This window comes from Biomphalaria glabrata, chromosome 10 (genome assembly GCF_947242115.1).
Source record: "Biomphalaria glabrata chromosome 10, xgBioGlab47.1, whole genome shotgun sequence".
Taxonomy (NCBI): Eukaryota; Metazoa; Mollusca; class Gastropoda; family Planorbidae; genus Biomphalaria; species Biomphalaria glabrata.
In genome coordinates this window covers 33041185-33066863 of record NC_074720.1, presented here as the reverse complement: position 1 = coordinate 33066863, position 25679 = coordinate 33041185, and the positions used below count along the sequence as shown (strand labels likewise).

Sequence of the window (25679 nt, the reverse complement as noted above, 5' to 3'; positions counted from 1 at the left end):
AGAATTTGAAGCAATTATCATATTTATTCTGAAACATAGATTTTATGGCTGAGTTACATTATGACATGTACAAGTCCAGTCAACAAGATATCTGTACAGGATAGATTTATCCAAATGATGTATCTACATGTATATGTATTATCCTCAATGTCTAACATCCTTTAAAAGTTGTACACAGGTAAAAGATTGTGCTGTTAGAGATGGATGCTGTGTCATGTTAGATTTACAAAGCTACACATCACATTCACCAAGAAACTTGAAATCTGGCTAGAAGTGCATCCTGTTCTTGCAGATCTTTCTGAATCTTTTTCCGCATATAGAAAATGGGACAGTCTCGGCTAAAGAAGAGAAAACATATTGTTTTAATAGTTGATATTTTTTTGGGAGAATCAATAATATGAAAAAAAAAATGCATTTCTTCAAGAAACCAAATAGGAAAATGTTTCCAGTCTTACATAAAAATAATCTAAAGCAAATAAATCCAAAATAATTGAAAAACTGTTCATTCTGGTCATTACGATCAAATTGCATAAGATTCTTTTCTATAAAATAAACATTTTCTGTTTTTTTTCAGGATTCTGTTTTGATTTGATTAGGATTCTGGCTTGATTAATGCTTTTCCAGTTAACTGGATTCAACTGTATTAAATTAGATTGACTATCAAACTGATGTTTCCTATATTCCATTTTTAAACAAACCATAAAAAAATTGACTAGACACAAATTAATGAACAATAATAGTTATCTAGTAATGCTGGATTCACCAATCACTAGATAGACTTGACACAACAGTTGTTATAGAAAGAAGTTATATTAAAATAAAACACCCTTAACATAACTTTTTATTATGAAACTATTTATGTAAACCTTTAAGTATAGTTTAAAAAAAGTTAGCTGCTTTATAATAATAAAGCATTTTTCATTGCTTGTTGACAAATTAAGCAGGATATAGATCTAGTGAAACACTTACAAGCTACAAGCCGTGAAATAAACAAGTATCATATTTCTAAAGTGTTTTCAATTTTCTTCTACTTTGATAATATGGAAAAGATCTTTAGCTAATAATATGGCTCCCAAGTATCTTTTACAAGCACTTAAGGATATTAAAAAAGAAGTACTCATTACTCACTTGGTACACAAAACATCTTCATGTAAGCTTCCCTGGCATCTTTGACACTGGGTCCACAGACGTGAAAATCTCTCCTCCAGTACCTGCACCTGACAAATCTCTTTCTGGTAGAGTTCAGACTCTTTAGGCTTGCAGTGGCTGCAGACAGCTCCTGACATAATCAGCAGAGAATTCATTTAATGGATGCTAATAAAACCATTAGGACTTGAAAAAATAAAATAATTCTCTATTAATAAAAGGACATCTAATTTATTTAAATTATAGATTAAAAGTAAAGTAAATAATTTCTATAATGATTGAAAAAAACAATAGTGATGGATGAGAGATTTTAAGGATTGAGTCAGAGTTTCTAGAAATTGCACTAAACAAACAATAAAAGGGAAACATGAAAGCAAACAACATACTAGAAAATAGGAAAAAGGCAGATTAAAAAAGTAAAAAATAAAGTTTTTTGTGGAAAGCCTAAATGAGTCGCAATTATGAGAAACAAGATAAAGGGCTAGAAAGATAGATGGATAAACACAATGCGTTACCTGTATCATTCAGAGGAACCTTGCATCCAATACAAGTGCTTTTCTTCTTTGTGAAGGCAGATAACCCACCAACTTTAGACATCACTACAGTTTTTGTTCTTGTGTGCTCTCCCTCTGGAGAAAATAGAGAGACAAAAAAATAATTAATAAAAAGCTAAAACTACCTAGTTGTATAGAAAGACATTTTTATTTGTTCTAGGTTTTTTTTAGGAAACTAAGCATACAAGACAACACAAAAAAAAATGTTAGAGGACACTTGTTAAATACCAGAAATAGTCTAGAATGCAAAAAAGAAAAGTAGTGACAGCTAAAAGGAAATCCAAAAACTAGATAAGAAAGTCTCCTTGCTCATGTGCTGATGGATATTGTGTCTCTCAGCAATCAACACCAGCATTGGTAAATGTGTCATAATTGTCTGAATGTTTAATCCCTTTAAACTTAATCCACAGAGCAAATGTAAATCCTATTGTTGATCTAAGTAAAAAAAACAATGCAATAGCATTACAACAAACTCATTTAAATGGAATGAACATTAATCTTGTAGAAAATTGGTAATGTTAACTGAAATAAATGGAGCTAGACCCAATAGAATACCAAAATGTTACTAATACACTCTGATATGCACACTATTTTCCTTTTTAAAGTTGAATCTGAATTTGGCTGAGCCTCTGACCCCCTCCTTTTTTTTTTTGCACTTGAACTACAATGTCCTTCAAATGATCCCCTAACATACTTTTTTAGCCAGTGAATTCTAGAATCTGTTAGACTTTACAATGGAGTTTTATTTAGTGACACACCTTTTATGCATTTCAATTTATTTTGAGTTTGAGTTTTTGTCACAATTTAGGCCATATCGTACCCATAATCCTTCAAGGATTACTCTCCTTTACAAGAGCTAAATTCCATACAGTTAAATCATTAAAAACAAGGTCTATTCACAGTTAAGATAGTTAAGGTAGTAAAAATTTAATCATTTGTAAAAATCTAATGTAAATATCATAGAGTCACAATTTCACAAATCAGATCTTCGTAGTCAACTTATTTGCCCATTATTTAAAGTTCATGGGGATCAAATCCACCGCCATGAACTGTATTAGACAAAATATCCTTCCCACCCCTAAACACATACATCTTTAATAGGCCCTTACTTTCAATAGGACAATTCTTTTGATTTTTAATTCTAGATCAAGTGTTCATTTACATCAAGATCTGCTCTTTCTCTCCTTATTTACAGGCTGTATATACTGAGAATGGCCTTTAGGGGAAATACCAAAAATTAAATACAAAGGTTCAATAGAATCCTTTCATGGATTGCAGCATTCAGACTGCAAATGTCTAAACAGTTTCTTAGAGATCAACTGAGAGGTAAAAGGAACCCACATGTAAAACTTCATGTGAATATGTTCAGCAGAGAGCTGTTGTTAAATGAATCATTCAGTGATATTTAACAAATTTAGCCATTGACTTTTGATCCTTCATACTGGACCATTCAAACTTGCTTACTGGTCAACATATTTAGTATATTTGTTTTCCTTTAATCTATTCTAGACATATAATTTGTTATAAAATCTATACATATTGAATAATCACACAAAAGAACTTACTTAGTAAAACTGAAGCTGCTTTATTCTCTCCCAGAATTGGTTCAAAAATCCTGAGTAAAGGTTTAGAAAGCTGGTTCTCCAGATAATACTGAGTGTCAATCGGAATATTGTTTTCTAACACATAGATAGGGTCCTGCAAAACATAACTTTTATTAGAACTATCATAAATCTAATTATCAAAAATAAGAAATTAGCTCCATACCCGGTACAAAATATAAAAATTGCCTAATGTTTTCACCAAGAAGAAATCTTTAATGATTTGATTACAATTTTATTGGTCCTTATCACCACATAAACGTTATGTTACCTTCCAGTAAATATAGATGCTGGCGACAGGTAATGAAATGTTTGCAAGTAACTGTTAGGTTAGGATGGACAAGGTTGTCAAATGAAAAAAGGGCCAGTAGTTCTTTACATTGCCCAACACATCTCTTCAGGTCATTAGAGCTGAGTGGATAGCTTGAGAATGGGATGTAGGGGTTAATGGCAAAAACCTATAAAGGGGGCTCGAGTTAAAATTTCAACTCAAGCTGAATAGTGTTTGCTGAGTGTATAAAGGCAGAAACCTCTCAGACGCCCCCTTCTTCAACGGGTCCACAAGAGATTAGACCAGAGCACACTGAGCATTCTCATTGTGGGAAAGATGTGCTATCCAAAAGCAACTTTAAAAAAATAAATAAAAGAAAACAGTCTTCAGGATTCTTTAATCACAGCAAATTACCAATAAGGATCAATAAAGCAGTCTTAGTCTTTAGGATAATTGTCTCAGCACTCAATCAAATAAGCAGATTTATTGTCTAGATCTGGTTATAAGTTTTACCTACTTCAGATTTCAGATAAGCTGCTGTCCCTTTAGGTGCTGCAATGATAACATAAGGAACACGGTCACCAAGTTTAGGGGCACTGCCAGGGTCTCGTTTCTGCATTCTGAAACACAATTTATTTCCTTTTTGAAACTAGATTTAAACATTTTTACCACATTCATATGTAAGCTGACTGGTTGTTTAGGTGCTCTTTAAGAAGTAAATAAAAAATGAATAAATAAAACTTCCATGAGATTAAACAAGTATACGACAACAAGAAATTAATGACTTTAAAACAAAAAGAAATATATGATGATAAAAAAGTAATATGCTTGAGTCTTAGTGACTTTTAATTAGGCAATTAAAAAATAATTTAGTTGTGAGGATTAAGGTATGTTAAGGTTTTTCAAGACAAATAAGAAAATATAAAAAATCTAAACTTTTGTTACAGCATTATCAAGCGTAAACTCTGCACACACATATACACAGCACAAAATAAGTAAAAGAAAAAAAAAACAAAAAAAAAACCCCGAACCCTTATACACCCAGCATGTGCAACTTATCACAATTGACTACAAGTATAATAAAGATTCTCTGCCCTATCAGTAATATTTGTTTTCTTAAGTTTATAATGAGATATTCATAAAGCTTTCCAATGTACATTTCACATTACAGCGAACTATAAAAGGTATAAAGACCCACCAGTATGTCCATAGCTTCCTTTATGCTATGTTTATGAGTAAAATAAATTTTGTAAACCCCGCAGAGCTGCCATTTGTTTGTACACTACCTGGAAGCCAGCTCCACATGAGCCTGCTTGCCAGCATATTCCTCATCAGTTTTGGTAAGCTCTTTTGTAATGACTAATTGAGAGATGTCTATACGGTTACATAGTAGATCAGAGATTACTTGTTGAGTGTACTCTATTGCACCTTGAGGGTTTCTATGAAAAAACAAACAAACAAACAAACAAAAATAAAAAAATTTTGAGCTAAAGTTTAAAATCAATTTAAAAAAAAAAAAAAAAAAATTACAAGCGTAAGCCAAGAAATTCAGTTCAAGGCTAAGTAATTTTTTTTTTGAATTCTTAACAGGTTATCAAGGTTTGAGTAATAGTAGATAAAATATTACAGCTGCTATTCCTGACAACTCTTTCTGAACCATATTTCTGCAAGTCGTATGTATGCTGGCAGCACCATTTTAATGTTAATAGATATTTTATTTTTTTACTATACCAAAGCTTTAGGGACTGTGCAGGCTAATTTTCAACTATTCCATTTCATGCTCCTTTTGTACAATAATTGTGAGGCTGGTACAAGGCTATATTTTGAGCCTGATTATATTAAGTTAATGAGCATGCAAATTGATTTTATTTATGGATGTTTTCAATTGTTTCAGAGCCATGTTTGCTTTAGTAATATAAAGTTAATAGGATGTACCAATTTATGTGGTGCTTTAAAAAAAAAAGGACATCAATTTGGAATATTTCAAATTTACATGGATATTAAAGGTATCCTTTACATTTTTGTCTTGCTGTTTCTGTGCTGTTTTTTTTTTATATTTTTGTTTATGTACCATTGGGGAAAATATTTCAGATTAGAAGAGGTGTGCAAAGGTTGGGAATTAAAGAGATTAATGTGAAGATCTAGATCTGAAAGGTCAATAAAATTTAAAAATTGTATATCTATTTTCTGAGCTGCTGTGAATAATTTCAGACTAAAGTACACTAGTTTTACTGGCAGTCTATGTCTATGTTTCATTACCTCTCTATGAGCAGAAGCTTGAGACATGTGTTGATGAGGTGAGCCACAATGGGAGCATTGTCTCTCCTGACAGTCTCTATACCTTTACAGTCCATCTTGTCATGTTTCTTTGGGTTGGTCCAGAATAGTCCAGCATAACGTTTCTTATTGATCAGTAAATAAGGAAAGTACACCTAAAACAGAAATACTGTAGTCAATGATGTAAACCATAATGCAAAACCCAGGTAGATTTTAAAATTTTAAATGTTTTCTTTTATACAGAAAACATCACAATCTTTAGCTTAACTCTTTCTCTCCGAACTGACTATACCAACATTGATTTGACCCCATTAAATTAAATTTTGGTGTTTTATATAAACATTACTTTGTGTAATATAAAAAGAGCATGCATTCTTCTATACTTATAGGCCTAATATAACTTTTCCTGATTACATACCCAAAAGTTATTGAATCATAAAAGGGTAGTGAAACAGAAATTAGCAAAATGAATAATTCCATCGGAATGTGGAAAATAATTACGGAGAGTTAAATGTCCTCTGAAAGGTAGCTAGAGATGACAATGGGACTGATGTGAAACACAGACCTTTATGGAAATGTGAATAAAACTACTTATCTAAACAATCATGTTTATGACTTAACAAAACAAATCATTGTCTTTTAGCCAGTTTTGCATCTGAGCTGTAGGCCATGGAAAAGTAGTATGCTGTTCTTTTCAGTTGTCCCACATGGCCATGTAGGGTATTGGTTGAACTTGGTTAATTGAAATAATAGGTTTGTTTGAGGTTGAATAATTTCGGACAATGTAAGAGGAGGCTAATGACAGTTTTGAAAGAGTTGGAGCAATGCCTGCAGAGGAGTACATGTGTGGGGTATATTCTATTCAGATGAAAATATTTTGTTATGAGATAATAGTGTTCTTTGGGAGGAGAAGGAAGTTGACATTGTCCTATTTGTTTGGCATGACTACTACCCAATGCTTCATTGTACCCATTAGCTGACCTACTATTCTTTATGATTTGCTGGTTAACATCAACTAGACAATGCTGTGATTTATTGATTATCACAGTTGTTTCATGGATGACTCCTCCACCTTTGATAATTTGTCGACCCTTTCCAATGATTTCTTAGTGCCTCAGGATTCATTGTAATGTGATTGTGATGTTAAAATGTGTCACTATATAGTGATTTATCTAGATAAAGTTAGGCAGGATGTAACTAGTCAATTCCTGAATAGTAGATTGTGAGTCATTCAGGGTTTCTGCACCAAAGTCAATATGAAATTCCAGGAGAAATTTTAAAACTCCAGGACATAAAATTTGCGCAAAAAATTTATAAAAAAATAATTAGCCCAGGTTGGAATAATTTAGATTAGAGAACTAAATAAAATTAACATACTCAAGATATGCATAACAAGCAAAAATACATTATAAACTAGTATCAGTGTTAGGCCTACCACAAAATGTATCTTGAATAGCCATTCCTTACATTACTTTTTACAATATATTTTCATATTTAAAAGTCTCTGTTGTTTTTCAGGGGTTTTTTAAAGTCCACTGATCTCTCTCACTTTGGTGTCAATTTCCAATATGAGTTTTTCTATCTTCTCCTTCTTAAGCTTTGCAGAATGACGCAAAGCATTTGACTCTATAAGAAATTTGTGGCTATTGGTGTTCTCTGCCTTTTCTGCCAGCTTGTCTGCAGGTCAGTGAGGCTTGTAACATCTCTTTCCAACCTGGCTTTTTTGGCTTTCATAGCCTCAAGTTCTTTGAACTGATTATCCCTTTTCCTTTTTAGGTTCTTTCTTTTCTCTTCCTCGGCCCGTTCTACCAAGTCAACTCTGTACTTTGATCTGGCTGAAGCAGCAGCGTACACGTGTATACACAGCACAAATCACAAAATAGGTAAAAAAAAAAAAAAAAAGCCCAAACCCTTATATACCCAGCACCTATTAGAGTTGGGTGGACTCAGGAGTGCCCTGAGATTTGAACCCAGGACCACAGGTTTTGAAGCCAAGCGCTTAACTGTGCAGCTATCGCGAGTGAGTGAGTATGGTGAGTTTTGTTTTAATTATTTCACTTGCTGCTACATACGTATACTTTCAAGATAATCTGTATATATTGTTGACAAACGTTACTGTAAGTTTTATTTAATTTTGTTTAAGTTTACTTTAAGTTGTATATTAAAAAAAATAGTATGCCTACATTGGTTTAGCTGTATTAGTTGTTTGGAACTACAAATCAACGACTAAGCAACAACACTAGTTTTTTGTTTTTTTTAAAATAGAAATAACACATTCATTTGGACTGTTTCTGTTTTTGAGGGCTCAAAGTGTTGTCATTGTTGGGGGTGATGCTGTGATTAGCTACCTATTTCTAGACTGTTCCTAAAGATTTCAAACAAAAAATGATTTATAGCCTAGCCCCTCCCTAACTATGTTTAATTCTCTAAAATACAATATGAAAACATTTATTATAAATGAGGATATTAGGTATGCTTATATCATTCCTTAAATTACTTTCTCGACTCATATACATTTTTTAAAGCTAGGTGTATGGCAGAGAGCTCATTACTGGCTAAGCCATGGATATTCCAGATAAAGCTAGCCTCAAATGCCTCATTACTGAAACAGAAATCATAACCAAAATGTTCATGAAATGGGATTAATTTAATGAAAGTCTTAGAATGTCTTCTACCCCCTCCCCACAAGCCTAAACATACAGATTTTAGGATACACCATTTCATAAATGAAGAGTAATATACCTTTTCAAACTCCAGTTTTATAGGACTAACAAATTTTGTAGAGATGAATTCTGCTGCCTCTTTGCCAAGTTTCATGGCTGCTTCCACAGTAGTGACACCAAATTTACACATCACTGAATCTGTGTCTCCATAGATGACCTAAAAATATTACATGATAGCTAAACAGATGCAAAAGGAGCTTGTGTTGCACAAATTATAGGAAGCCACTCAGATCAATTATACTCACACATTATATATAAATAGATTTAACAGCAGTGAACTTGAATTAAGTAAATTAGGAAGCCATTAATCTTTACAAAAAAAAGTTCATACCAGCAGAAGACCATCATTAGCTCTAAACATCTACATATTTAACTTTTGTTTTTAAATATAAAATACTTTCAGTGACAAATGTTAAAAATAAATATAGAGTGAGTGTGACTATTTCTATTTGCAAAACCCATAACTATTTAGTATCTCTCCCTCATTGGAAATCTGAGACTATTATAAGACTTGTAAAATCTTATTTTAGAAATGGTGTATGTGAAAGTACAAATTTTGAATGCTCAATTTTAATAGCAGAATGGTTCTCATTAGGAACACCAAAATATTCATTCAGACCTATTTTCAGTATAACACAATACTATGAAATATTCAAGAGCCCTTTTAGTTCATGGGATAGAATGTGGGAAGCGTGGTTGAGAGGCTAAGCAGGTTTGAACTTGGCTTGGCTACCCGTGAAGGGGGCTCGAGGTTCAACTCCCGACTCAAGCAGAGTTGTGTTTACTGAGCACCTAAAAGCAGCACGGAAAAACCTTCTCCCAGATACCCCTTCACCCCACAAATGAGATATGGACCATAGCGCTCTGAGCATGTTATATGCATGAAAGTAGCGCTATATAAAAGCTATAATTTATAATGAATGACAAATGAAAAGACAGAAAACTAAATGGGGCTTTTACCTTTTACCTATTAAAAAAAAAATCTATGTTCTTAAAAAAAAAAAGACATTATCTGAAAATGCCACAAAAGTTTGATTAGTTTAAAGATTCAATAAATAATTCTACCTTGGCATCATGTTCATAGCCATTGGCTCTTGTGTAAGTCTCTTCAACATGATTCTTGGTATTTTCTATCATGGTGCGACCAAAAGCTGTCACACTCTAAAAAACATATCAGAATATTGAAAAATAAACTTCTACAGGTGAGAGTTTACAATAAACAAACGGAAACTGAAAATTTTGCTTCTCTACAAGAAGAAATTGTTATCTTTAGTTTTTAAGAGACTTTTTTGAATTGCTTATGAAAGCCTTTATGGAAACAATTTTATTTTTTCTTTTGATGCGTTTTTATTTACTTAAAATTACTAAGAGTTTTTTCCAGCAATTAAAATGTATATTTAAGTCTTCAACAGAAATAAATCTGAATAGAGTAAAATTTTAAAAAATATTTAAAAATAAGATGTTCATGAGTATTTTCTCCTTGCTTCAGTAAAAAAAAAAAAAAAAAAAATAATTGAATACAACTTTCTAAAACTTTTATTTTGTTACTATGACAATTAATATATTTCCTCAAAAATAGTAGCATAAATAGATTGCTTACTGTGATTAATTTAGCCATAATATTTAAAAAGTAATACACTGTGCGATTTTTTAAAAAATTGAGAAAGATTTTTTTTTTTAAAAAGTTACAATTATTTTTAGTTTCATATGATGGTAATATAGAATGTATGAATGTGAAAAAGCAACACACTTTGGTAAAAAAAAGTCTAAAAAGATAACTTCTTGCTAAATTGAAAATAATATGAAAATATTCTTTGTCAAGAATTTAATTCTTTTTTTTAATTGGAAATGAGAAAAATTCTATTTATTTCTATACATTTTTCAAACATCTCTTTCTGCATAAGGATCTATGAAAAGTAAAATTTTTTGCTATAGTAATTTTTATATAGCCTTGACCTAATCTGAAATTAAAATACACAAAATGATCTATAACATTTAAAATAATCCAGTGACTAAAATAATGTTTGTTTTTTTCCTCAATGTAACTTAAGACAATTTAGTGTCATTCAGATAGCCATCATCACAGGAGCAGGAAATTCAAACTGTCACCACTACTTGCCAAAAGATTAAAAAGTTCATTTAACAGGTTTTTGAACAATGGATGCACAATTCATGTGGTAACATACAGCCAACCTTAGAAAAGTTTGCTCTATTCTTTTCTAATGAATAAAGCTCAATATCTTCAAAACTAATGCTGTGCTGTACTATCTTCTTAAGGAATATATAACAAACAATTTCAAAAGACGACTTCTTGCTAAATAGAAAATAAGAATTTTTTTTTTCTTATAATTTCTCTTGTTTTTTTTTCTAAAAAAAATGTTTCTCAAAATATATTTATTTATTTCATCCACTTGTATGCTTTGAGCCAATGTTCTTTTATTATTTCTGTCAGTAATAAACTTACATGTTATTTCCATCTTCATACTATATTAAGAATGGTGAGTAATTGTAGTGATGAGGCAATAACCTCAGATATTTTTTAGAGGGTTTAAAAAGGAAATAATGTGTGTGGGTAGAAGAAAGAAGGATAAAAGAAACTATTGAAAACTGCAACAAAGTCACTGACCGAGGAGATCTCTAAGCAAGGAAGTTTCCCAACTTGAGCACCAGTGAAACCATAAACAGAGTTGGCACTGATCTTTAAGGCAAGCTGACGACCATCCAGAACTTTTTTTTTGAAAGGGTCAGTCTCATTTTTTAGATCGTTTTTAGCTCTGAAATGAAACAGAAAGCAATGCTACAGAAAGAAAGCTTCTTTTCAAATCTCTAAGAATAGTAAAAATATATTTTTGAAGTGAAAACTAAATGAAAGACATAAATGTAAACATAAAAATACTTTTTTTTTTTTTAAAAAAAGCTTTTATAAAAATGTAATTGTATCAATTAGTTTAGATCAGTCATGTAATTAAATTTGTAACAGATCTAGAAAAACAATATAAATCTGCAATTAAAATTATTATTATCATTTGATTTTGCTTCATGCAATTTTAAGCTTTTAGCTTTTTCAATTCTGTCTCTTTATCTGGACCAGTTGGGAAATGGGACAGGGGAGAAAGAAGGGAGTATCTGGGCAATGTTAAGCTTGTCAAGTACAATTTCTTTCCTTTGATCAATATCAAACAAAATAATTAATTACCAAGAGTTAAAATAACTATTTATTTGTTGGTTTTTTTTTAATGATTCTTTTTTTTTCTGGTACAAAATTTCAACTTGATCTAAGATTGGGTGTGGAAGAAATAATGAGTACAAACATTTTACCAGGCAGACAGAGTGAGTTAATACAAGCTTTGTAATAACATTGTACTTACTTCTGTCTTGCTGCTAGCAAATGTTCTAAGATCTCTGGCAGTACACCTTTCCTGAGAGAAGCCTTACAAAATAAGTTGCCCGATGGTGTTTTGATATATTCATCAGAAGCTAGATTTAAACTGCAAAAGTTAACAAAGAAAATTAGAATGAAAAATAAACATTAAAGACAATAAAGAGCAAAGATTAAAACGCTATTAGAAATTGTTTATACTAATAAAAAGCTAAATTTTTCATCCATAAAAAAAGTACATCATTGATGTATATCGTAGATGAATTTGAGAATGTATTTAGTGTACATTCAAAGGTCAACTGTATTGTTGGAAACAGATGTATGATCGGTAACTGCTTTAGTGGTTCATTATTTTAATTTAATAATAAATGTTCAAAGTGCAATGCTTTGAAACGATTGAAAAAAAAAAAAAAAAAATTTTTCTTTTGTTTTCGCTAAATCAAAAAATGTTTAAATTCTAAATAAATTTTTATAGATATGGAGTTTATATGATATTATTATCTTTTTTTTTCACTATTTGCAATGCAGATTTGTCAACTTTCAAGTCAATGTGTAGGCTATGATCAAGTTTTTCACAATTTACAATAAAAATATATTTAACGAAGGTTATTTTTTTTTAAATTAAGAATGTTAAAAGTTTAAGCTAAAAAAGAAAGAAGCTTACTTTTTGATGGTCGATTCATTTAGTAGTGAGGTATAACACAAATTGTGAGCCATCATTATTGATGGATACAGAGAGGCAAAATCTAATGTTGCAATAGGCACGTCATAGTAGCTGAGAATAACAAAAATACAATAACTTGAGATAAAAAAAATTATCCCTGATGATATAATTTTAGAACAGTCATAATTTATTTATTTAAAACCTATTATAGATTTGAAAAGAAATATCTTCTAAGCTGAATTTCCCAAATTAATAACAAAATAGCCAAAAGAAATGCACCCTTTAATTGGTTCAATGACAGTGGCCCCTTCATACTCATCACCAGTTTCGACTTTCTGCGCAGGCAGGACCAAATGTTGTTCTTTAGCCTAACAAAGTAATATTTTGAGAAGAGTGGTAGAATTATTACAATTTCATGGTTCATTTTTAAAAAGGTTAGTATTTTAAAAACTATTACATTTTAAAAACAAGTCATACAAAAAAAAAAGTCAACACATAAGTTTTTTTTTACCTTATAATAATGTTTAAGAAAATCAAACCTTTCTTAATATCTGTGACATCACCTTGACCTGCTGACCGCGAGACAGCAAGAATGGTAATGGGACACCAGTGACGCGAGCCATTTCCATATAGTTGATGACGCACATTAGTTTGTCTAGCAGACGCAAAGGTAAAATGGCATCCTTAAGGCAATAGACAGCTAACCTACGACGTGTCTGGTCACTGCCATTCTAAATGAAATATTGAATTTGAATTTTAAGTCCAGAAATATTTTGTATAGTATATTACATTTATTTTAAATCAAAATATATTTTAAAATCAGAGCTAAGAAAATTTTTCAGAATCTCAATGGTGTCAAGATTAGTGAGTAGGAAATAGCTCATCTACATTTTAAAAAAATGTTGCACAAAAAGAATACTAAGCTCCTATTTTTACCTGCAGATCTGTGATAATGGAATGTTGTACATCTTCTTTTTGCTCTTGTAAGAAATGAAAACTCACAGCATTTAGAGTGTAGGATCTCAACTTGTAATCTCTGAGTAATATCTAGAAAGAAAAATTAATACAAGTTATTAAATGCTTTTTTTTCCATGACAGCTAAAATATATGCCCCCCAATTGGATGACTGAGTATTCTAAAGTGTGTATGAAAGCAAAGCAAGAAGACTTTTATGTTAATGTTTGCTTTAAGTTCCATTTTCACTTGATAGTATAGCATTACAGTCCATCTAACTCTGAAAATTTTTGTCTTCTTGGTAATGTTCCCTGAAGCAAATATCTTTGCCAGCCCTGAGGACCTTGTTGTGTCAACATAGAGTTTGAGTTTTTTTGACAGGTTAGTAGTTCATCGCGGGGTTCAATTGCTGTATTAATCCGGTTTCTTATCTCTTCATTCATGATGCGGTCTTTAGTTCATATATAAATTATATATTTTTTAAAAATATATATCGAGTTCAAAGGTAAATGTTGTTCCCCATACATAACTTTTGCTTTCAACAGAAACAATTGTAAACTTATTAACATTAACCACAGAGCTCAATGGAAGCAACATATGTTTCCAAACAAAGCATAAGGAATCAATTCATGTTCATATTGATAGCATTATTTTCTTCACATGCATAAACCTAATTACCTGGAGCAAGTCAAATTGCACACGTCCTTCCATGTTAATCATTTTGTTCTCTCTCCTTCCCATCTGCTTGCTCTGGATTGACAAGTCTTTGATCACAGACAAAATATTTTTAATACGGCCCAAGAAAGAGAAATCTTTCACCTGTTTGACAGAAAAAATGTGTAATTAAAGCTAGCATTCAGATATTAAAAGAAAAACAAAAAGTGCTCAAAATTAAATTTTACATTGAAAATAAATGTGATATTTTGTTACAAGTACCTTCAAATGATTTGCTCTGTTGATAAGATAAGGAAAATCAAAGTTCTGAATGTTGTAACCAGTAATAATGTCTGGGTCCACCTCTCTGAAGAAGGAAGCCCATTTCTATTTCACAAATAAAGAAAAATATGTCTAGTGAAACAATATAATTTCCATTTTACAATATTTCTACTATTTCTATTCATCCTGGTTTTACTTCAACGTTTGTAGGCTGTTTCTCTGTTCAGTTTTTACTTTGTAATAGAATACATCATCTAAAAGCCACAAACCTTTATAAAAAAAAAAACTTGTTGACATGAAGATTACTACATAATGGGCTTTGAAAGACTTTGCATGAACTCACCTGTAGTAATTCAGTTTCTGTTTCATATGATAACACCTGTGAGCCCACAACAGGTGCACAGGACTTCAGTGTGAAAACATTACGAATAAAAGGCTCAGATTCACCCTGTAGCACCACCATGTTGGCAATCTGAATGACAGGATCTTTGTTAGGTTCAGGAAATATACCTGATGACACAAGAGTAATTAACTGCATTAATTCTGTTAACTTGATTCCAACTCTAACAATGTGTGGGTATTTTCAATCATAATCACCTTTTCTTCCAGCACATTCAATATCAAAGCTTAAAATTCTAAATGGTGCCACCTTGGACCACTCTCCCTCAGTCTGGTGAGAAATGAGATCTGTCCAAGCAATGTCCACTTCTAGCTGGCAACGTGAGGCTATCACCAAGTCAGATGTGTGTTGCACAGCCTTGTGTTTATCTCTGATAGAGTATTTGTCAGCGGGCAATTCAATCCAGTTGCAGCCTACCACACTGGCGTCCACCATGAACCTAGAGATAATAAATTGTCCATGACCATAAATCAATTATATTAATATTTTTTTGTTGTCCGCTATCAAGAAGGACCCTCCCCTCCCCTTCCCCCCCCCCCCCCCATCACACCCATGCATCTTAGTCCAACCACCTCTTCCTTATTTCCTCTACTTTTTACCATTTACACCAGCTAAGAAATGATGAAAATAATAAGAGTGTAGAATAAATGAGAATTGGACCAGCTCACATCCCAATTACAAGAAAAAGGACGCCTATTATAGGCTATTTCGACATGACCAACGCATAATTTTTCAACTCAGAACTGGACACAACAGAACGAGACCACATATGTTTCAGAAGCTGAGAGTCGGGACGAGCGAAACCTGCCCTTGTGGAGCATCACCAGAGAATGATGACTATGTCCTTCAAAGCTGCATACTATATCAGGGGACCAGAACAAGACTCTGGCCCCAAAACCTTCCTATAGAAGAAAAACTATACGGAGAACTGCCTAATCTGGAAACCACTGTGCAGTTCATCTAAGACATAGTATCACTGATCTGTGTCAGGGAGAGGTATGGCCAGAATGAATGTTACTTTGATATTTTGGTATGATTGTTATATCCCCTTGTTATGAATGTGAAGTGTTGCACGTGTTGTGAACTGAGTAATTAAATCTTCGTTGAATGTGTGAGAGAATATGTTAGATCAGTAAGGTCTTGCTCCCGGTCCAGGAAGGTTGGACGTTTACTTCCTGGACTGTTATTTGTGCATTTATATATTTATAAGTTGATGGACTGGTGTTTTGTGTATTACTATTTCATAAGAGTGATATAATTGTGTGCTTTATTAAGTATTAAAGTATTATCAATATTCATGAATATAAGGAGTTAGAGTTGATGTATATTAAGTGTTCGTATTTGAGTTAAGCAAGTATTGATGAATTATAAATTGAGTAACCAAGAAAGTATCAAGCAAGTATTATTTAGTATTCAAGAAACCCCTAGTGAGCCAAGTTAAGAAACACAACAAGACAAGAGACAAGCAGCAGCTAGCAGCAGTATATATAAATTTTGAACCCCTGACAATGTGAATCCTCCAATATGTAAAATGAAAGGAAGAAGAACACCAGCTCATTTCTTTTCTGCCTCGATAGTGAGGCAACAACACCAGACAGATATGATAACTAATAGCCTATTTCTGGTTGTTTTTGTTTATAGCTGATGAAAACCTTGTTTTTAACTTTTGACCAGCAAGGTTTTGTGTATCTTTTGTATACAATCATGACATAAAAAAGCAAATTTATTTCAAAAGAAATGATAAGACTTGCAAGATTTCCATCAAATACAAAACTTTTAAATATGGCGAAGTTTAGTTTTAATTGTGCATTTCTGAAGTCTATTTAGTTAGTTTCACTATTGAGCTTGTTTTCAACTGAGTCAAAAGATTCTAAACAAAATTAAGACTTCTACTTCATTCTCATTTTGATGCTGGAGCGTTCAGATGACTAGACCAATATGTGAGAAGATCTGCGCAGTGGTTTCCAAATCAGGGAACTCTCTATAATTAAGACAATTTTTATGCTTCAAATTACTTAAAATTTTAATAGTTGTTTTCCTCAAAAATGACTTGTTCTTTAACCCCATGGCCCTGTGCTATGAATTTCTAAATATGTTCAGAATCTTACTAATAACAAAGTTCCCACTCTCCTGGCACAAAAACAGACTCCATATTGATATCCTTTGCAAAAATTACCTATTTGTTAAACCATATTTTCACTTAAGAAAATGTGCTGACTTAAAACTTATATAATAAAAATAAAATCTTTCCTTCCCAAGTTCAGTTTTCTGCCCTCAGCACCTTTTGATAGTAGAGAGGGATTAAACAATAAGTTTTGATGAGACATGAACTTTACCTAATTTCAAAATCAATATTGCTTTCATATGTTTGAAATCCATGATGAGAGTATCCAGGTATTTGAATACCTTGTTCCAGCAGCCTCTTACATGGTGCAATCAGTCTAGGAATAGCCACAGTAATCTTGAGAAAGAGGCTTTTCTTATTGCCATGGTATCCATAGATACCTGGAGTGGACACACAAAAAAAGAGAGAACACATATCTAAATGAGAACACATATCTAAATTAGTCAGTAATTAATATTTGAAACTACATCTACGTTTGATCAAACAGTCCAATATATTTGATCTAAATTCACCAGACTTAATAAATTTATTACTTATAACCAGGAGGACAATTTGTTAGCTTGATTAAACTTTGCATCTACATTAAACCTTTGTTCTTTAAATTTTTTCAGAATACATTTATACTTCTAATAAAATATAAACTCTATTTGATTTTTAAAACAAAGCATTTTTATTAAAACTAGTCTAAATTATTTGGCTCAGTTATTTTAAGAACAATAAAATTTATTAAGTTGGTTCGAGGTGTTTTGAAAATAAAACAACTAATACAATTTAACCAAATTAATATTTTTCTGATAGAATGCTGTGTTTATGGACCAAATGCACTATGATGTGATAGAGCCTTACCAGTATTTTTTTAAACTTTGAAGTAAAAAGAACTCTTCATGGTTTGTTCAGAACAAGAGCATAAATTTAGTTTCTATCTTTATTTTAATGAAAAGATTTTTAAACTCTAGTGCTGATAATGCAATTTCTTACTTTCTCTTTCTACACACTCGACTGCTAGGACTGCTTGCACAATGCCTTCTTTATTTGACCTCAAATCTTTTCTCACTATTGTGTTTAAATGTTCCTGAAAAAAAAAAAAATTTTTTTTTTTTACTTTCAAGCAAAAGTGGTGTTTAAATTAGTATTGAAACATTACAGATAAAACATTTTTTTCAAGAAAAAACATCCCCCCCCCAAACACTCAGGTAATCACATTTGATAAGCTTTTGATAAATGTTTGTGTATGTGCCCTTTAATAAATGTACACTAGGAAACAGCATAGTATCAACACTATAATAATGTTGATGATAGACAAACAGCTGTGTGTATACTGTCTAAGAGACCCACAAGGGGAAAAATACATGGCGGGACAGAAACTAATTAGAGCTGTTAATAGCCTAGTTAGTTAATGTCTAGTTGTTTATATTTGAAAGAGTAATACGCAAGAAACACGTAACAACAGAGTCTGTATAAGATGGCTGCATGTGCAGTTTGGGTGCTGGACTGTCATACTGACTTATCGATGGTCCCGGGTTCAAATCCTGCCCCATCCCCTGTCATCCTGGGGGAGGTTTGGACTAGGAATAAATTATCTTCAACTCTGAAGGAATATACGAAACATTTTTTACAAACATATATATGCTTTTAGCTTATTAATAAAGTTACTTGCTGTAATGAGTGAGTTTTTTCATGGATTAGGGTGCTGAGTGGGTTAAAGCAATGTTTTACTGCTAGACACCCAAATTCCCTTGATAAATGGACTTAAAAAGCTAATTAAAAGCTATTAAAATTAAACTTAGTTTAGTTAAATTTATTTTGTTTAATAGTATTCTTGAAACACCAACATATGGATTTAATTAATTATTTTTACCAGAAATTTTTCACAGTCTTCTTTGCGAAACCCAGGCTGGGCAGGAATATAAAAGTATGGAGCAAAGCCATGGATGTGGGCCATCACACTGTTACCTTCCATCGTGATCCCATACATCCTGATGATAGGTGTAGGCCCTACAGTTGCTCCAGGCATGCCTTGTACATGGCTACCTTAAAAAAAACAGAAAGGCTAAAATCATTAATATTCATAACAAACAAATATTCACACTTAACCAGAGTAACACCTTAAGTAAAATCACTAAATTTAGAAAGCCTTCAGGACAGAAGACTCAAAAGTAAAGTAGCAACTATACATAAAACACTGAACCATAATCTTCAAATACAAAATTTAATAAAATACTCTGAAAGAATGGATGGGCCTGCCATTGAGAGAGGTTCTAAACAAGGCAAAAAAAAGAGAGGAATGGAGAAAGACGGTCGAAAAGTCTTGCCTGGTGCCTCAACGGTCCAACAGACTAAGGGATAGGTAAAGGTAAACATGTAATAAATACTTTGAAGAACTTTTTTATTTTCTTATCAACCTCTATTATACAGGTTTTGTTTAATACTTATAATAGCTTCATTGTGATTTAATTATTTATTATGAATTGTAACAAAAGCCTAGTTGCACTTGCCAACATAGTAGTCTAAATCAATTTGTTGAAAAACAATCTTATCCTTAGAGCTATCTATATCAGGCAGTGGAGGGCGAGCCCATTTAGCTGAAGTAGCTTGATACTCTGGGCCATCCTCGGTGACCTCCATGGGTTCACTGTCGTTTCTGTCTGCCTCCAAAGAATCCATGAGAGCAAGGTCATCTTCAAAGGTAGAGGGGAAATCATCGTTGAAATTTCTGGACAGAATAAATTTGATAATTTGAGTGTTGTTAAAAGAATATTTATTAATAAGTTTAGTATGTAGAGATTTAATAATATGAAGTGTGGAAAATCTTGATGGTGGAGACAGGCTTTATATAGCTGGGTAATTGAAATCCTATGAAACAATTTTCTCTTTCCAACTTCTGTAAGACTTTAAGTTTAAGGTACCAATTTACAATAAAATTAACCAAAACTAACTGGACAGCATTGATTTCATCCCCTGCACTGAGCACTGATTGGTCGATTTAATTCACTTACAGTGGCTGAGTGTTAAAGCGTTTGGCTTCCAAACTGAGAGAGTCCCAGGTTTGAATTCTGGTATTTTTAATTTCAGGATCTTTATGTAAATGACATTAGTTGGCGAAAAGTAAAGGGGGTTGGTCATTGTGCTGGCCACATGATACCCTCATTAATTGTGTGCTATAGAAACAGATGACCTTTACATCATCAGCCAGATAGATTGAAAACTGTGAAAGGGGAACTTTACTTTTTCTTTTAATTAATCATGATAAAATGATTAACTAGTTGGTTGTTTTTTGTCATTGATTTGTGTTTTGTCATCAACAATGAATATTTGTGCAGATTTTCAAGTGAAGTGAAGAAATTACATGTACAAGATTCCACCCAGACAGAGTTGATATAAGCTTTGTAAAAAAAAAAAAATCTACTTTAGTAATTTTATCTCTATCTGTTCTTTGATCTTATTCATACAAGAAGGCTTTCAAAATGTGACTGAATGGTTTCCCCACCCTGTGGAACATGGGTATAGTAGACATTCTAGATCTATATAGTATATAATATACCCCAACAAAAGCAGAATATCTCTTACTTAGACTTCTTCGCTGGAGGCTGACCAGTTTTTCCACCTCTTTTGTACATTTTTTAAAAAAATTTTCAATTCATCTAATAATCCAATGTTGGTTGTCTGATGTCAGAATTCTAATTGAGTTTCCTATCTACTACTCAGCAGAAAAAGTCCTGAGAAAAAAAAGTAGTGTTTACAATCATTAATTAATTGTGTATTGATTATAATTATACAATAATATGTATACATATATATATATATATATCATGATATATAACTGATATATATAGATTATATATAAAGATGTAGATATTTTTATGCTATGAAATATGGAAATGTAATCTAGATTCAACAACTTAAATAGATATAATTATTCTAATAAGATGCTTAGATATAATGTAGGTCTATAGATATAGGGTATCTACACCAGAAATGAAGAATGTCTTGTAGTCACCTTATCTTGAGCTATTGAAATCTATTCTATATAGATATCTAATTATTCAAATTCTAGATCAAGACACCAATCTACATACAGCTAAAATCAAATGTTAAATCAACAACATAAGCTACTGTGGGCCTGGGAGTGGCTGATGGTGTAGGGGGCATCTTGATTTTAGAATGATACTAGAATGATACTAATTTAATAGATCTAAATTACAATTTTAGACCTATATATTACATGTATTATATAATTAATAATATATATATATGTATAATATAATATTTATAGTATATCTTAGATATAATATAGATCTAGATCAGGGGTGGGCAAATTACGACATGTGGGCCACATGTGGCCCGCCAGAGTGCTTTATAGGGCCCGCAGACTCCTACAGAGATTAGGTGTACCCACAGTATACACATATTATATAAAATTGTAAATATATATTAAAATATTCCTAAATATTCTCTATAAATTATTGAAACTGTCTAATTATAAAAAGTTTCAAGTAAACGAAGTTTATTCTTATTGGCTATACTTCAATACACTCAGTCTCAGGTGGCTAGTAATAACAACTGATGGAGCTCGATCTTTGACTGAGAAAAACATTTTTTTTTTTAATTTAATAAGGAATATCTGAACCATAAACTTTGATTGAAAGTTTTCACAAAGCTGAATAAAATATAAACTTATTGTGGGTTAGAAAATAAAAAATCACAAACATAAAGTTGGGGCACTTGTTTCTGCTGGCTAAATTGCTAGTGCATGTTTATCCTTTATCTAACAAGGCTTTCCCATTTCTTGAGGCAAGCAAGTAAAAACAGGCTTTGTCATTTTCCTTTGCTGAAACTATTTCTTCGAGTTCAAAGATTAATGGATCAAGTGTTTGCAGCCATTCTATTCTATATGAAATTTTTTCTAGACTTCCTCTTCCATTTCCAACACTGTATCTTTGTGAAACATGTTTTTTTTTCTGCCTGTCAGTGATCAAGTCTAAATACAGAAACAAGCTTGATGTGAATTCCTAAACTAGTGAAATTAAAATCAGCTCAAGTTGGCTCAACCTTCGCACTAACTTTGACATGTTTGAAGAATATCTTAGAATATACTACAGGTCTCAACATTTTCCATGATTTAATACTTTTAAATTATAAAATATGTATGTAATGTGAATATTATAAACACGCAATAAAAAGTAAATAAACAAAAATCATAAAATCTGCTTTTTAAAAAAGTAAATCCCAATATTTTTACACTAAATTAAATAAATAGAATACATTTACAGATGTTTGTAACAATTAAATTAACATTATGGCTCATGCTCGTGGATATTAGTTATATATATACATTTCGATAATCATTTTATTTTTATATCATTAGGTTAGCTAAATCACATAAATGATTTACCTAGTCCTAAACCTATGACAAAAATTTTTTTACGGTTGGGCCAGATGGGGGTCGTCCCCGGACCCCTGGTGAAAATTGTATTAGAGGGGGGGGGGGGGGGGGGGTAGCGGAGCTAAAAAGGTTGAGAACTGCTGATCTAGTAGGTCTAGATCAGTGGTCTTCAACCTTTTTTGGCCTACCGCCCCCGCCCCCCTCTAAGAAAAATAGTTATGAAGAAGCGTGAGAAAGCAAATTTGAACAAAATATCATCTATTTATTAATTTTTATGCTGTCAATATAACACTTTTCCCGCTTGGGAGACGACCGCATGCCAAAGGCGATTGTTGTGAACTCCTTGGTCTATGACTGTCGAGCCTTGATGTGCCCCCCTTCCCCGTGAGCGCTATAAAGATTTATTCATGCGCCATTTCTCTCTCACTGGCATAGAGGAAAGTACCTGGCAGCAGATAGCCTCTGAGAGAAACAATTCGAGAGCTCTTACAAAAACAGCGGGACAAACATTTGATACAACAGCTTTGTCTGCATAAAATTCGGGAAAATATGTAGGTCGCAGTTTGGTTTGCGTAGTTATGTGAAACACTGGACTCAGCCGTAATCTTCGGAATGAAAGGCAAAAACAGCCAATATTATCATTATGCAAAAATTATGTCAAATCATTTGCAGTGATTACACACAAAAATTAATTGTAAAGACTTTCTTTCAAATCCTAAGAATATTTGGGCCTACTGTTTTTAGGTTTAATTGTCAATTTAGTTTTATTTTTTAATATAAATATTACTATTGCAGTATTGCTGAATTCACTACAAAATGAAATTAAGCTAATGGTAACCTTGTGCCTCCTTCAGTCTGACAATATTAGAAATTTTAAGCTTTAAATTTGCCAAGGCAAGGCGAAGGTTTCCTCTAGTCGCTACATCTAGTCTATTTCTTTCCTTATTCATTAACTTTGTTACGCACTTAATCTAGGTTAACCATGTATGTTTACTGAAAAGCTAAAACATAATTCCAATTTCGACCACAGTTTTGGAATTTAACTGAAACATTTAAATGCAGCCACATCTCTGTTGTGCCTCCAGGGGCGTAGCTAGGAATTTCCATCGTTTGGGGGCCAGGGGGCTTGACATCTCTGGGGGCCGCTGCATTTTGCGTAATATTTAATTTAATTAATTAAAAAAGCACTAATTTGGGGGATTTTCAATTTCCCCCCCTCCCCCCACCCTAGCTACGCCACTGTGTGCCTCCTATGTTTAGATTCTTTTTACTGAAGACATAGTTTTGTAAATTTATTTTTTCATGCAACTCACTTTGAACGTAGGTAACAGATGTTTAATAATTGTCATTTATATTTATATATATATATTTAATTTTAGAAGCGAATCTTAATTTCTTCATAGAATTGTTATGTAAATGGAATAGATATAGGTGTCCTTGGCACTAATTAATTTGTCAACAAACAAGTGATGTGAGATTGTAAAACTCTTTAAAATAGATTTAATATCTCGATAAAAGAGAAAATGATATTATCAATAAAAGTCAATCTCTTTCCTAGCAGTTGGAAGTTGGTGTTAGATGCCTACCATGTAAAACAATTTCTTACATCTTTTTCATCATTTGTTTCATAAAACTGTTGAAAGATGCGCTTATTTTCGGCATGGGCTTGTATTTTATTTACAGTTTTATGATTAGATTCAAATAGAAATAAAATTGCGGGCTAAACTTTTCTTGTGTATCATAACTCACAATGTGAATAGATTTGTTCTTTATTCTATATTACTTATGAAGTCATTGTCGCATCCAACCACTGATGGTTTCCTTTATGTCCTCATAACTTCGTCATAAGCTACATAACGAGACAATTTTGAAAAATATTTCATCTCTAACAGTAAAAAAGTCTTTTTGTGTTACATTTGTTTTAAAATAAATTTAATTTTAATCAATTTTTCAACAATATCACAAGTATTTTTAAAAAGCTATGCATTTTTCTAATAAGCCATTAAAACATATCCTGCTTTGCCGTTTTTTTTTTGTTTTTAATATTGTTTTAATTGTAGATTTTTATAATTGTTCATGAATATTCTTAAATTATTTGGTTTCATAACCTCATCTGAAAATGCCATCAAAGTAGAACTTACTTTTTTTCTAGTGGCAATTCACTAAATCTCAAGGAAATATTACATGACATACCAGTGATTTTTTGTAACAACATTTTATCAATGCTTTTGTTTTTAAAAAGTTAAATTATTCTATTAAATGTTACCTTTAATGTTTTTTGCAATTAACATTTACATATCAATATATTAACATATGTAGATAAAATAAACTATAATCTAAAAGGCGTATTACCTAGTTTGTTTATCAAATCTTAAACGTTTAGACGCGCGAGATCCAAGGACAATATATAAATACTCCCCGAGCAAAAGAGTATGAATTTAAAAATAGAAAATGGGATTCCCGAACTCAATTTCTAACGCTGTTTCTGTTCTTAAATTAGAAGCAAGTTTAAAACTATAATTTGTCTATATATATTCAGTTTCCCAGCTTTAATGTTGAAGAATTTTTTAATTTGTTTTGTTTTAGAGCACCTTTAGTTTCTTCTTTCCACCTTTATGCCCAGCACCCCCTTACCGCCCTATTTTGTGCCCAGCGCCCCCCTACTGCCCCTTTGGCTCTCAGCGCCCCCTCTACTAGGGGGCAATATCGCCCCCATTGAAGACCACTGGTCTAGATCTAGGCATTTAACTTCATTCAATGTATCAAACTCACTCCAAAACATTTGCCCATTTATTCTCAAAAAAAAAAAAAAAACAAATTTAGACAATTAAGTCACAATTATATAATTATTAGTCTTATTATTACTATTATTTTATTATTAGACTAATATTCATATAATAATAATTTTATAGATCTAATTTAGAATTATATTATTAAAAATATTATATAATTATACTATAAATGACATACTAGACCTAGACTAGTCGTTTAGATTTAGAGTATATAGATTCTAGATTGATAGCCTAAACAACAATCTCGATCTAGAATATTTTCTAGAACAATATCTAGTCTAGAATCTAATCTAGTCATAGATATCTAGACTATGTGAAGGAGAAGGATGAATGAAAAAGCCATTTCCCGCGGATTTGTATAAAAACAGAATTTTAATTTGAAAGCGAAAAACGAACTACATTTACAGCTGATTCCTCACAAAAGAAACCAAGAAACGAACAACGCTGACCCCAAAATAGGTCACTGTTGATGCA

The 25679-nt window shown here is 32.0% G+C and overlaps 1 protein-coding gene across 2 annotated transcripts; it reads right to left on the bottom strand.

Moving 5' to 3' along the window:
* Positions 1 to 25501, bottom strand: LOC106073353 (DNA polymerase delta catalytic subunit-like). Of its 2 annotated transcripts, none has more exons than XM_056044804.1 (25): positions 25384 to 25501; positions 20598 to 20746; positions 19522 to 19743; positions 18889 to 19057; positions 18009 to 18102; positions 17242 to 17410; positions 15103 to 15344; positions 14849 to 15015; positions 14506 to 14610; positions 14248 to 14388; positions 13552 to 13662; positions 13155 to 13346; positions 12895 to 12983; positions 12616 to 12726; positions 11941 to 12060; positions 11199 to 11346; positions 9638 to 9733; positions 8592 to 8729; positions 5832 to 6004; positions 4859 to 5011; positions 4090 to 4192; positions 3266 to 3398; positions 1662 to 1775; positions 1129 to 1279; positions 1 to 338 (listed from the first exon to the last, which is right to left on the bottom strand). In XM_056044804.1, exons 2-25 carry the CDS (start codon positions 20645 to 20647, stop codon positions 245 to 247), a joined length of 3285 nt encoding a protein of 1094 aa, XP_055900779.1. In that variant the 5' UTR covers positions 20648 to 20746; positions 25384 to 25501; the 3' UTR covers positions 1 to 244. The 2 variants fall into 2 exon arrangements, with proteins under 2 accessions (XP_055900779.1, XP_055900780.1); XM_056044805.1 differs by having other exon boundaries at positions 25389 to 25501.
* Positions 25502 to 25679: the final 178 nt, after the last annotated feature.